We start from the raw sequence: 14541 nt of genomic DNA on the forward strand, positions 1-14541 counted from the left end.
AGTTACGCTCAAATGATACGTTCGCAGGAATCAGTTACGCTCAAATGATACGTTCGCAGGAATCAGTTATGCGCAGTGCTGCGTAGATGCAATTTTGTTGTTCGTTGTTGTAGAAAATGGGGATCTATTTGTAAATATTTAAGCTACTAACACTTGACGTTCTTTCTATCGAGGCTCTCTGCAGTTCCGATTTCTTTGAACAAGACTATCTTTATGGGAAATGTGGTTATCCTTGTGAAAACTACAACACCCATGCGTAGCAACTTATTTATCTAGCTTTATCTCGGGCAAGAACCTGTGTTTACACAATGTCCTCGTTAGAAATACTCTTGAACAAGTAACGTATATAATTTTCGACAAAGTTTTTACCGATAACTGCAAACATGAACACAATTTTTGCAGTACTTCTTGTTTTTGTTGGGTGCTGCAGCAATGTTGTGTTTCTGGAACTACTTGTAAGGTCAGTTATTAACTGAACGAATGAACTATTGACTGCTCTAGACTAGGCTACTAGCTTCCATGGTTAAATTAGGTTAAATCTTTTGAGTATTTCTGCATTCTTTGGTTGTATAGCTAAGACGATGTTGCGCTTACATTACAATAATATATTATGTAGGCTAGCATATTTCCTACTTATTTATACTATTCATGCACACTTTTAATGCATTCTGCCTACTCCCAGAAAGTTTCCAGGATGTGGCAACATTGTGACCTTCGCTCAATTTGCCTTCATTGCATTGGAGGGGTTCATCTTCGAGACGAATTTTGGAAGAAAGAAACCGGCTATTCCAATGAGGTAGCCTAACGTCTTTATGTCTAGTTATCATTTTGTTGTCTGTCTGTCTGCTTGTCTGTCTGCTTGTCTGTCTGCCTACTAAGAATGAGATGAGAAGCACAGTTTTAATTCAACCTTTGTGTTTATTTCTTCTTTATAGCAACTATGTGATCATGGTGACCATGTTCTTCACTGTCAGTGTGATCAACAACTATGCCCTCAACTTCAATATCGCTATGCCTCTGCACATGATCTTCAGATCTGTAAGTATATCAATTTCCTTAGTCCATATTAATTTCCTTATAGCCTAACTTTAACTCAATGTCTGATGCCTCATACCACCTATTACCATCTAAAATCTCTTATTGGTTGACTAAGTGTGTGCTTTGTGTGTTATATCTCCACAGGGATCATTAATAGCTAATATGATCCTGGGTATAATAATTCTGAAGAAAAGGTATACATCCCTGCCTAATATCTCTTGACCTGGCAGTCTTTATATATACCCCCCCCCTTACATCACAACCCTTTATACTCGTTTAACATGTTAGAATGTAGATGTTGCTAAAATGACACCCTAGAACCATTATTTTGATAGATGAATGCTTTGCACTTCAGTTGTATTAAGTGTTGCATCATGGGAATGTGTTGCTGCTTTTGTTACTATTTTGCATGCTCGGACTGCTGTTTTTAACTGTGATCTTATGAGCTTAACTGTATTTTTATAGATCTTATCTGGTTTTCTGGTTATCCAAACTCTGATAGGAAGGTTCTTCCCCCTGCAGGTATTCAATGAGTAAATATCTCTCCATAGCGATGGTATCTCTGGGTATCTTCATATGCACCATTATGTCCGCCAGACAAGTGGTGAGGTCCTCATTAACATGTTTCTGTTCAACCACACACTTTTCTTCCATATAAAGTGCATTGTGGGTTGCAGCTTCACAGTTGTGTTGTAGCAGAGTTGTTAATAACATTGTTACACAGTTGCAACACTTTGTTACACACCTACACTACATGTTCATAGTGTACAGTAAGATCTTTAACTCAACACAGAACAACATAATACGTTACGCTGTGCTATTTAGTGACCTCTGTTTTTCCTTGTGCAGAACACAGGGGCCGAGGGCTCAGAGGAGCAAGATGTTTATGCCCTCCTGCACTGGCTGCTAGGTAAGTTTGCCATGAACTGTTGGGTGTGTACAGGATTTATTTGACTGAGTCATCACTCCCACTCAGCCAGAAGTATTTGTTGACTTGCATTTTTGATATTGAGATCGTTACCTGAGCCAAGACAAGTTGGGACTAACTTTTAACCGAGAACTGGCCACTTATTGTTTCAGTTGTTGACAGTTTTTATTTTTTATTTAACCTTTATTTAACCAGGCAAGTCAGTTAAGAACAAATTCTTATTTACAATGACGGCCGACGGTGCTGGGCCAATTGTGAGCCGCCCTATGAGATTCCCAATCACGGCCCGACGTGATTCAGCCTGGATTCGAACCAGGGACTGTAGTGATGCCTCTTGCACTGTGATGCAGTGCCTTAGACCGCTGTGACACTCTGGCGGAAAAATGCTTGAGATAAGCATGCACAACTCTAACAATCACATAAATAAACCACAAATTCATGTCAATGGGAAATGACTTGATTTGCACAAATTCTATTTACGCCTGCAGATCTCAACTCAGAATTCCGCCCCTGGTGCATTACCTATCCAATTCCCTATTTAATGTTTACATACTAGCTGATCCCCTGTGTGTGTGTGTGTGTGTGTGTGTGTGTGTGTGTGTGTGTGTGTGTGTGTGTGTGTGTGTGTGTGTGTGTGTGTGTGTGTGTGTGTGTGTGTGTGTGTGTGTGTGTGTGATCAGTAACTCAACCATGATCCACCTGATTTTCTGACCTAGCTTTGTTGTTATTCTAGGGATCGCCATGTTGACCTTTGCTCTGCTCATGTCTGCGAGAATGGGCATTTTCCAGGAGACCCTGTACAAGCAGTATGGCAAACACTCCAAGGAGGCTCTCTTCTACAATGTGAGTGTCAACCAGGGCTTAGACGATACCATCAACGCGATACTCTTCAGTAAAGTGGCAAGCAAACAGAACACAAAGTAGAAAATATCCCTAATGTTGTTATCCAGAGTCACATTTATTTATGTTATCAACTATAGCACACAATATTTTACATACAGCAGGTTTTTAAAGGACCAAGAGTTTTGTCTGCTTTGTGTTTTCATTTTTTTGCCTTGGAAAAAATATCGCAGTACTGGTATCATCACAGCCCTAGTGTCAACCCCAAACTCCTGTATGCAATGCATTTCATACCTGGCAGATGCCGTACACTTCTTCAGGCAAAGTAACTGACAAAAGTGATTGTCGTGTATCCCCTGGCAAGGGAGATTTAAAAAGCTTTGCTTCTCTCACCAAACATAATGCTCCACCATACAATAGTACAAAGCCTAATCCTTAACATTTGCTGCAAACAGAGTTGCTGAATTGTCAGTGTTTTCTGTGCATTGCTTGATTTGTACTGTACCTCTATGTATGTACAGTGAGGGAGGAAAAGTATTTGATCCCCTGCTGATTTTGTACGTTTGCCCAATGACAAAGAAATGATCAGTCTATAATTTTAATGGTAGGTTTATTTGAACAGTGAGAGACAGAATAACAACAACAAAAATCCACAAAAACGCATATAAAAAAATATATAAATTGATTTGCATTTTAATGAGGGAAATAAGTATTTGACCCCTCTGCAAAACATGACTTAGTACTTGGTGGCAAAACCCTTGTTGGCAATCAAAGAGGTCAGACGTTTCTTGTAGTTGGCCACCAGGTTTTCACACATCTCAGGAGGGATTTTGTCCCACTCCTCTTTGCAGATCTTCTCCAAGTCATTAAGGTTTCGAGGCTGACGTTTGGCAACTCGAACCTTCAGCTCCCTCCACAGATTTTCTATGGGATTAAGGTCTGGAAACTGGCTAGGCCACTCCAGGACCTTAATGTGCTTCTTCTTGAGCCACTCCTTTGTTGCCTTGGCCATGTGTTTTGGGTCATTGTCATGCTGGAATACCCATCCACGACCCATTTTCAATGCCCTGGCTGAGGGAAGGAGGTTCTCACCCAAGATTTGACGGTACATGGCCCCGTCCATCGTCCCTTCGATGCGGTGAAGTTGTCCTGTCCCCTTAGCAGAAAACCACCCCCAAAGCATAATGTTTCCACCTCCATGTTTGCCGGTGGGGGGGATGGTGTTCTTGGGGTCATAGGCAGCATTCCTCCTCCTCCAAACACGGCGAGTTGAGTTGATTCCAAAGAGCTCCATTTTGGTCTCATCTGACCACAACACTTTCACCCAGTTGTCCTCTGAATCATTCAGATGTTCATTGGCAAACTTCAGACGGGCATGTATATGTGCTTTCTTGAGCAGGGGGACCTTGCGGGCGCTGCAGGATTTCAGTCCTTCACGGCGTAGTGTGTTACCAATTGTTTTCTTGGTGACTATGGTCCCAGCTGCCTTGAGATCATTGACAAGATCCTCCCGTGTAGTTCTGGGCTGATTCCTCACCGTTCTCATGATCATTGCAACTCCACGAGGTGAGATCTTGCGTGGAGCCCCAGGCCGAGGGAGATTGACAGTTCTTTTGTGTTTCTTCCATTTGCGAATAATCGCACCAACTGTTGTCACCTTCTCACAAAGCTGCTTGGCGATGGTCTTGTAGCCCATTCCAGCCTTGTGTAGGTCTACAATCTTGTCCCTGACATCCTTGGAGAGCTCTTTGGTCTTGGCCATGGTGGAGAGTTTGGAATCTGATTGATTGATTGCTTCTGTGGACAGGTGTCTTTTATACAGGTAACAAACTGAGATTAGGAGCACTCCCTGTAAGAGTGTGCTCCTAATCTCAGCTCATTACCTGTATAAAAGACACCTGGGAGCCAGAAATCTTTCTGATTGAGAGGGGATCAAATACTTATTTCCCTCATTAAAATGCAAATCAATTTCTAACATTTTTTACATGCATTTTTCTGGATTTTGTTGTTGTTATTCTGTCTCTCACTGTTCAAATAAACCTACCATTAAAATTATAGACTGATCATTTCTTTGTCAGTGGGCAAACGTACAAAATCAGCAGGGGATCAACTACTTTTTTCCCTCACTGTATGTATGTCTCTTCTCTGCATATTTAGTTTCCTTGACACAGATTAAGTTTAGTCCTGGACCAAAAAACTCTTTCAATGGAGATTCTCAATTGAGGATGTTTTCTAGTTTAGGACTAGGCTTCATCTAGGTCTGGGAAATTTACCCATAATCTCTGACATTGTAATATGTTTTGTTGTTGCCCTCTCAGCACTGCTTGCCTCTTCCTGGGTTCCTGCTTCTGTCCTCAGATATCTACAACCACTGTGTCCTCTTCAGTCAAAGCAGTGAGTTAAAACACAGTCAAATATTTGAATGAAACATGTTAAAGTAACCTCATTGAGTAGAGTTGCAAAGTTCCCAAGTTTTAAAAACATTTTTTTAGCCCAGTTGGAGGATTCTCTTCCTGCTTATTCCTTCATGATTCCAGAAAACCTCCGGGATTTCTGAACAACCTGGAAAATTTGAAAATTAACAGAATTTTACAACTCGAATCCTCATTCCGTGTAGTGAAAGGACCTCAATAATCTAAGGTTAAGTTTGTTGTTGTTGTTTTTGCTGACTGAAGTCATTTACGCTTTGTTGAATCTACACTGAACAAAAATATGAACGGAACATGTAAAGTGTTGGTCCAATGTTTTATGAGCTGAAATAAAAGATTCTAGAAATTTTCCATACGCACAAAAAACATATTTCTCTCAAATGTTGTGCACAAAGTTGTTTACATCCCTCTTAGTGAGCATTTCTCCTTTGCCAAGATAATCCATCCACCTGACAGGTGTGGCATATCAAGAAGCTGATTAAACAGCATGATCATTACACAGGTGCACCTTGTGCTGGGGACAATAAAAGGAATGTCCAACAGAGCTGGTGCCAGATCATTTAATGTTCCTTTCTCTATCATAAGCGGCCTCCAATGTCCTTTAAGAGAATTTGGCAGTACGTCCAACCGACCTCACAACTGCAGACCACGTGTAACCACACCAGCCCAGGACTATCCACATCCGGCTTCTTCACCTGCGGGATCATCTGGACAGCTGATGAAACTGTGGGTTTGCACAACTGAAGAATTTCTGCACAAACTGTCAGAAACCATCTCAGGGAAACTCATCTGCGTGCTCGTCGTCCTCACCATTGTCTTGACCGGACTAGAGTTAGATTTCAGTGGGCAAATGCTCACCTTCGATGGCCACTGGCACGCTGGAGAAGTGTGCTCTTCACGGATGAATCCCAGTTTCAACTGTACCGGGCAGATGACAGACAGCATGTATGGCGTCTTGTGGGCGAGCAGTTTGCTCCATGGTGGGGTTATGGTTTGGGCAGGCATAAGCTACGGACAATGAACACAATTGCATTTTATCTATGGCAATTTGAATGTACAGAGATATCGTGACGAGATCCTGAGGCACATTGTTGTGCCATTCATCCGCGGCCATCACCTCATGTTTCAGCATGATGATCCACGGCCCCATGTTGCAAGGATCTGTAAACAATTCCTGGAAGTAGAAAATGTCCCAGTTCTTCCATGGCCTGCATATTCACCAGACATGTCACCCATTTAGCATGTTTGGGATGCTCTGGATCGACGTGTACGACAGCGTATTCCAGTTCCCGCCAATATCCAGCATCTTCGCACAGCCATTGAAGAGGAGTGGGACAACATTCCACAGGCCACAATCAACAGCCTGATCAACTCTATGCGAAGGAGATGTATCGCGCTGCATGGTGGTCACGCCAGATGCTGACTGGTTTTCTGATCCACGCCCCTACCTATTTTTTTTAAGGTAACTGTGACCAACAGATGCATGTCTGTATTCCCAGTCGTGTGAAATCAATAGATTAGGGCCTAATGAATTTATTCCAATTGATTGATTTCCTAATATGAACTGTAACTCAGTTAAACCGTTGAAATTGTTGCATGTTGTGTTTATATTTTTGTTCTGTGTGTGTGTGTGTGTGTGTGTGTGTGTGTGTGTGTGTGTGTACAGTACCAGTCAAAAGTTTGGACACACACCTATTCTTTTCAAAAGTTTTTCTTTATTTTTACTATTTTCTACATTGTTGAATAATAGTGAAGACATCAAAACTATGAAATAAACATTTGAATTAATGTAGTAACCAAAAAATTGTTCAACAAATCAAAATATATTTTAGATTCTTCAAAGTAGCCGCCCTTTGCCTTGACAGCTTTGCACACTCTTGGCATTCTCTCGAACCAGCTTCACCTGGAATGCTTTTCCAACAGTCTTGAAGGAGTTCCCACATATGCTGAGCACTTGTTGGCTGCTTTTCCTTGACTCTGCGGTCCAACTCATCACAAACCATCTCAATTGGGTTGAGGTCAGGTGATAGTGGAAGCCAGGTCATCTGATGCAGCACTCCATCACTCTCCTTCTTGGTCAAATAACCCTTACACAGCCTGGAGGTGTGTTGGGTCATTGTCCTGTTGAAAAACAAATGATAGCGCAAACTAGATGGGATGGTGTATCGCTGCAGAATGCTGTGGTAGCCATGCTGGTTAAGTGTGCCTTGAAATCTAAATAAAACACAGCCAGTGTCACCAGAAAAGCACCCCCACACCATCACACCTCCTCCATGCTTCACGGTGGGAACCACACATGCAGAGATCATCTGTTCACCTACTCTGCGTCTTACAAAACCACGGCGGTTGGAATCAAAAATCTTACATTTGGACTCATCAGACAAAAGGACAGATATCCACTGGTCTAATGTCCATTGCTCGTGTTTCTTGCCCCAAGCAAGTCACTTCTTCTTATTGGTGTCCTTTAAGTAGTGGTTTTTATGCAGCAATTCGACCATGAAGGCCTGATTCACGCAGTCTCCTCTGAACAGTTGATGTTGAGATGTGTCTGTTACTTGAACTCTGTGAAGCATTTATTTGGGCTGCAAATTCTGAGGCAGGTAACTCTCTAATGAACTTAACCTCTGCAGCAGAGGTAACTCTGGGTCTTCCTTTCCTGTGGCGGTCCTCATGAGAACCAGTTTCATCATAGCGCTTGATGGTTTTTGCGACTGCACTTGAAGGAACTTTCAAAGTTCTTGAAATGTGTTGGATTGACTGAACTTCATGTCTTAAAGTAATGATTATTTGAGCTGTTCTTGCCATAATATGGACTTGGTATTTTACCAAATAGGGCAATATTCTGTATACCTTGTCAAAACACAACTGATTGGCTCAAACGCATTAAGAAGGAAAGAAATTCCTCAAATTAACTTTTAACTTGGCACACCTGTTAATTGAAATGCATTCCAGGTGACTACCTCATGAGCTGTTTGAGAGAATGCCAAGAGTGTGCAAAGCTGTCATCAAGGCAAAGGGTGGCTACTTTGAAGAATCTCAAATATAAAATATATTTTGATTTGTTTAACACTTTTGGCTACTACATGATTGTGTAATTTCAAATGTCTTCACTATTATTCTACAATGTAGAGAATAGTACAAATAAAGAAAAACCCTTGAATGAGTAGGTGTGTCCAAACTTTTGACTGGTTCTGTGTGTATGATTTTATATACAGTTGTGGCCAAAAGTTTTGAGAATGACACAAATATTAATTTCCACAAAGTTTGCTGCTTCAGTGTCTTTAGATATTTTTGTCAGATGTCACTATGGAATACTGCAGTATAGTTACAAGCATTTCATAAGTGTCAAAGGCTTTTATTGACAATTACATGAAGTTGATGCAAAGAGTCAATATTTGCAGTGTTGAACCTTCTTTTTCAAGACCTCTGCAATCCATCCTGGCATGCTGTCAATTAACTTCTGGGCCACATCCTGACTGATGGCAGCCCATTCTTGCATAATCAATGCTTGGAGTTTGTCAGACTTTGTGTTTTTGTTTGTCCACCCGCCTCTTGAGGATTTACCACAAGTTCTCAAAGGGATTAAGGTCTAGGGAGTTTCCTGGCCATAGACCCAAAACATTTATGTTTTGTTCCCCGAGCCACTTAGTTATCACTTTTGCCTTATGGCAAGGTGCTCCATCATGCTGGAAAAGGCATTGTTCATCACCAAACTGTTCCTGGATGGTTGGGAGAAGTTGCTCTCGGAGGATGTGTTGGTACCATTCTTTATTCATGGCTGTGTTCTTAGGCAAAATTGAGTGAGCCCACTCCCTTGGCTGAGAAGCAACCCCACACATGAATGGTCTCAGGATCCTTTACTGTTGGCATGACACAGGACTGATGGAAGAGCTCACCTTGTCTTCTTCGGACAAGCTTTTTTCCGGATGCCCCAAACAATCGGAAAGGGGATTCATCAGAGAAAATGACTTTACCCCAGTCCTCAGCAGTCCAATCCCTGTACCTTTTGCCGAATATCAGTCTGTCCCTGATGTTTTTCCTGGAGAGAAGTGGCTTCTTTGCTGCCCTTCTTGACACCAGGCCATCCTCCAAAAGTCTTCCCTTCACTGTGCGTGTAGATGCACTCGCACCTGCCTGCTGCCATTCCTGAACAAGCGCTGTACTGGTGGTGCCCCGATCCCGCAGCTGAATCAACTTTAGGAGACGGTCCTTGCGCTTGCTGGACTTTCTTGGGTGCCCTGAAGCCTTCTTCACAACAATTGAACAGCTCTCCTTGAAGTTCTTGATGATCCGATAAATGGTTGATTTAGGTGCAATCTTGCTGGCAGCAATATCCTTGCCTGTGAAGCCCTTTTTGTGCAAAGCAATGATGACGGCAAGTGTTTCCTTGCAGGTAACCATGGTTGACAGAGGAAGAACAATGATTCCAAGCACCACCCTCCTTTTGAAGCTTCCAGTCTGTTTTTCGAACTCGATCAGCATGACAGAGTGATCTCCAGCCTTGTCCTCGTCAACACTCACACCTGTGTTAACGAGAGAATCACTGGAATCACTGGTCCTTTTGTGGCAGGGCTGAAATGCAGTGGAAATGTTTTTGGGGGATTCAGTTCATTTGCATGGCAAAGAGGGACTTTGCAATTAATTGCAATTCATCTGATCACTCTTCATAACATTCTGGAGTATATGCAAATTGCCATCATACAAACTGAGGCAGCAGACTTTGGGAAAATTAATATTTGTGTCATTCTCAAAACTTTTGGCCACGTGTGTGTGTGTGTGTGTGTGTGTGTGTGTGTGTGTGTGTGTGTGTGTGTGTGTGTGTGTGTGTGTGTGTGTGTGTGTGTGTGTGTGTGATAGTAAAGAAGTGACTTTACATGTTATGTCTGTTGGAGTCTTTCTTGTAATATTATGTTGAGTTCTTGTCCTGTTGTCCTCTTGTTGTGCTGTAGCCTAAATGTAATTTGTCTTCCAGCTCCTGTAGAGGTTCCTGTGATTGGCCAGGCTGTTCCAGTGATGTGGCTATACCTGCTGATTAACGTAATCACACAGTATCCTTGACCAAATCAAATTGTATTTGTCACATGCGCAGAATACCGTGAAAAGTAACAATAACGAGGCTATGTACAGGGGGTACAGGTTAGTCGAGGTAATTTTAACATTTTGGTATAGGCAAAGTGACTATGCGCAGATGATTAACAGTGAGTACCAGCAATGTAAAATCAAAGGGGAGGTGGTGTCAATGTAAATAGTCCGGGTGGCCATTTGATTAGTTATTCAGCAGTCTGATGGCTTTGGGATAGAAGCTGTTAAAGAGCCTTTTGGACCTAGACTTGCCGCTCCGTTACCACTTGCCGTGCAGTAGCAGAGAGAACAGTCTATGACTTGGGTGACTGGAGTCTTTGACAATTTTTGGGGCCTTCCTCTGACACAGTAGGTCCTAGATTGCAGGAAGCTTGGCCCCAGTGATGAACTGGGCCATACGCACTACCTTCTGTAGCGCCTTACGGTCGGATTCCAAGCAGTTGCCATACCAGGCGGTGATGCAACCGGTCAGGATGCTCTCGATGGTGCAGCTGTATAACTTTTTGAGGATCTGGGGACCCATGCCAAATCTTTTCAGTCTCCTGAGGGGGAAAAGGTGTTGTCGTGCCTTCTTCACAACTGTCTTGGTGTGTTTGGGCCATGATAGTTCGTTGGTGATGTGGACACCAAGGAACTTGAAACTCTCGACCCGCTCCACTACAGCCCCGTCGATGTAAATGGGGCCGTGTTCGGCCCTCCTTTTCCTGTAGTCCACGATCAGCTCCTTTGTCTTGCTCACGTTGAGGGAGAGGTTGTTGTTCTGGCACAACACTGCCGGGTCTCTGACCTCCCTATATTCTGTCTCATCGTTGTCGGTGATCAGGCTTGCCACTGTTGTGTCGTCAGCAAACTTAAGAAGGGTGTTGGAGTCGTACTTGGCGACTCAGTCATGGGTGAACAGGGAGTACAGGCGGTAGTCATTTAGGCAGGTTCCCTTTACTTTCTTGGTCACAGGGACTATGGTGGTCTGCTTGAAATATGTAGGTATTACAGACTCGGTCAGGGAGAGGTTGAAAATTTCAGTGAAGACACTTGCCAGTTGGTCCACGCATGCTCTGAGTACATGTCATGGTAATCCGTCTGGCCTCGCTGCCTTGTGAATGTTGACAGGTCTTGCTCACATCGGCAACGGAGAATGTGATCACACATTCGTCCGGAACAGCAGGTGCTCTCATGTGTGCTTCAGTGTTGCTTGCCTCGAAGTGAGCATAAAAGTTATTTAGCTCGTCTGGTAGGCTCGCGTCACTGTGCAGTTCGTGGCTGGGTTTCCCTTTGTAGTCCGTAATAGCTTGCAAGCCCTCCCACATCCGACGAGCATCAGAGCCGGTGTAGTAGGATTCAGTGTTAGTCCTGTATTGACGCTTTGCCTGTTTGATGGTTCATCTGAGGGCATAGCAGGATTTCTTATAAGCGTCCAGATTAGTGTCCCGCTCCTTGAAAGTGGCAGCTCTTTAGCTCAGTGCGGATGTTGCCTGTAATCCATGGCTTCTGGTTGGGATATGGACGTACAGTCACTCTGGGGACGACGTCGATGATGCACTTATTGATGAAGCCGGTGACGGAGGTGGTATACTGCTCAATGCCATTGGATGAATCCCGGGAACATATTCCAGTCTGTGCTAGTGAAACAGTCCTGTAGCATCTGCATCAACTGACCACTTTCGTATTGAGCGAGTCACTGGTACTTCCTGCCTTATTTTTTTCTTGTAAGCAGGAATCAGGAGGATATAATTATCAGATTTGCCTAATTGAGGGCGAGGGAGAGCTTTGTATGTGTCTCTTTCCCCCACTTGTTGCACATGTGACATGCTGGTAGAAATTAGGTAAAACGGATTTAAGTTTGCCTTCATTAAAGTCCCCGGCCACTAGGAGCGCCACTTCTGGATGAGCATTTTCTTGTTTGCTTATGGCCGTATACAGCTCGTTGAGTGCGGTCTTTGTGCCAGGATCGGTTTGTGGTGGTAAATAGATGGCTACGGAAAATATAGATAAACTCTCTTGGTAGATAGTGTGGTCTACAGTTTATCATGAGGTACTCTACCTCAGGCGAGCAATACTTCGAGACTTCCTTAACATTAGACATCGCGCACCAGCTGTTAATGACAAATAGACACACACCCCCACCCCTCGTCTTACCAGACGTAGCTGTTCTGTGCTGCTATTGCTAGGAAAACCCAGCCAAATGTATATTATCCGTGTCTTCGTTCAGCCACGACTCGGTGAAACATAAGATATTACAGTTTGTAATGTCCCTTTGGTAGGATAGTCTCGAACAGAGATCATCCAGTTTATTCTCCATTGATTGCACGTCGGCCAATAGTGTGGTCGAGTGGGTGGTAGAGGCGGGAAAACCCACTCACCGACGAATTCTAACAAGGGCACCGCGATCTCCGCCCCCTGTATTTCCGTCTTTTCTTCACGCGAATATCTAGGATTTGTGTCTGGTCTCGGAGAAGCAGTATATCCTTCGTGTCAGAATAATTAAAGATAAAATCTTCATCCAGTTCGAGGTGAGTAATCGCTGTTCAGATATCCAGAAGCTCTTTTCAGTCATAAGAGACGGTAGCAGCAACATTATGTACAAAATAAGTTACAAACAATGTGAAAAAACACACAAAATGGCACAGTTGGTTTGGAGCCTGTAAAACAGCAGTCATCCCCTCCGGTGTCATTCTTTTACAGTATTATTGCAATTGTTTAATTTGTTTTTAAAGTACACCTAAAGACGAAACATAATCGACAGTAACAAAACATTAAGGACAAAAACATCAGAAAAGTGTCCTCACAGGGCTTCACTCACGTCACAAAACTCTTACTTGAAACACTTTGTGTGTAGTCACTGAACACAAATGGGCATAGTTGGTGGGGAATTCATCCCACTGTAAACTAATTAGAGTAGTGTAGAGATTGTTTTTATACAGCTGTAAGAACAATACACTATTGCTCTCTGCATACTAGAAGACTATAAACATTCACCTTAAACATGTATGACTGTACATAGTACTCATGCAAGGATATAGAAGAGCCCCCCCCAAAAAACACAACACTTTTATGAAACACACAACATCATCACCCTCTTGCAGTCCTTCACCTTCTCCTCAGATATGTGTGTATCCGCGGCGTGTTCATCCTGACCACAGAGTGTGCCTCTCTCACCGTGACCCTGGTGGTCACACTGAGGAAGTTCATCAGCCTCATCATCTCCATCCTCTACTTCAAGAACCCCTTCACCGCTTGGCACTGGGTGGGCACTGCCGTCGTCTTCCTGGGCACCCTGATTTACACGGAGGTCTGGACTAGCGTCCGCATGGCACTGAGAGGAAAAGAAGAGCTGAAAGAGAAGAAGGCAGAGTGATACGCAGCACAGAAGGCGGAGTAATACACAGCACTGACGTATCACTCAATGACTGTTTTTCACTTAATCTTTCCTCAATTCCTTGCATCCTCTCTCCTTGCCTCATTCTCAAAACACATTGGAGAAGAAGGTCTGGGGAGGGACCTGAGACATTCTCTTCCAATATGACTATAAACGAGAGAGGATGCGAGGAAATGTCGAAAAGGGAAATGAAGATAGAGCCAATGTCACGAGAGTGCCTCTGGCAGCACTGTTGTGTGTACAGTACTGTATTTGTTGTAGGTGTGCTCCCCCTTCTCTCTCTGCTGCAGTCGCAGTGGGACCATGTCTGTTTTTAATAGGATCATAATTATGTATTTTAAGTAAGGTTTTTCCTATTTCCTTAGAAAAGATGGCTTCCCAATAGGCTTCCCGCCTAACCCATTTTTAAGGACATCACCTATCAGTGGAGGCTGCTGAGGGGAGGACGGCTCATAATAATGGCTGGAATGGCGTGAATGAGCAGGCATCAAATGCATGGAAACCAGACCATTCCACTATTCTGTTCCAGCCATTACCACGAGCCCATTCTCCCCAATTAATTTGACACCAACCCCCTGTGCTAGACAAACACTACAGTACCTATTGACCGAATAAGCCAAGGCAAGCTAAAAATAAAAAACACATATATAATAATTATAATAAAAAAACATATTTGTCCTCTGAAGACAAAGGGGTTAATAAAATAAGGCAAGCTGTTGTGGAACTGATACCGTACTGTTCTGTTAATTTTGTTTGGTGAAAACAGTATTTATTTAACTAAATATGAGGTTGGGGATATTCTGATCTGTGTGTTAATAGTGAGTTGACAAACCACTTCATCAACAGAT

At 43.1% G+C, this 14541-nt stretch overlaps 1 protein-coding gene across 2 annotated transcripts; it reads left to right on the forward strand.

Moving 5' to 3' along the window:
• Nucleotides 1–54: 54 nt before the first annotated feature.
• Nucleotides 55–14421, forward strand: LOC106561668 (UDP-xylose and UDP-N-acetylglucosamine transporter). 2 transcript variants are annotated; one of them, XM_014125838.2, is made up of 10 exons: nucleotides 56–460; nucleotides 683–796; nucleotides 936–1038; nucleotides 1183–1232; nucleotides 1561–1642; nucleotides 1888–1948; nucleotides 2700–2809; nucleotides 5125–5200; nucleotides 10208–10283; nucleotides 13420–14421. In XM_014125838.2, exons 1-10 carry the CDS (start codon nucleotides 384–386, stop codon nucleotides 13670–13672), a joined length of 1002 nt encoding a protein of 333 aa, XP_013981313.1. In that variant the 5' UTR covers nucleotides 56–383; the 3' UTR covers nucleotides 13673–14421. The 2 variants fall into 2 exon arrangements, with proteins under 2 accessions (XP_013981314.1, XP_013981313.1); XM_014125839.2 differs by lacking the exons at nucleotides 1183–1232; nucleotides 1561–1642 and having other exon boundaries at nucleotides 55–460.
• Nucleotides 14422–14541: the final 120 nt, after the last annotated feature.

The sequence above is a fragment of the Salmo salar genome, chromosome ssa10, assembly GCF_905237065.1.
Source record: "Salmo salar chromosome ssa10, Ssal_v3.1, whole genome shotgun sequence".
Taxonomy (NCBI): Eukaryota; Metazoa; Chordata; class Actinopteri; order Salmoniformes; family Salmonidae; genus Salmo; species Salmo salar.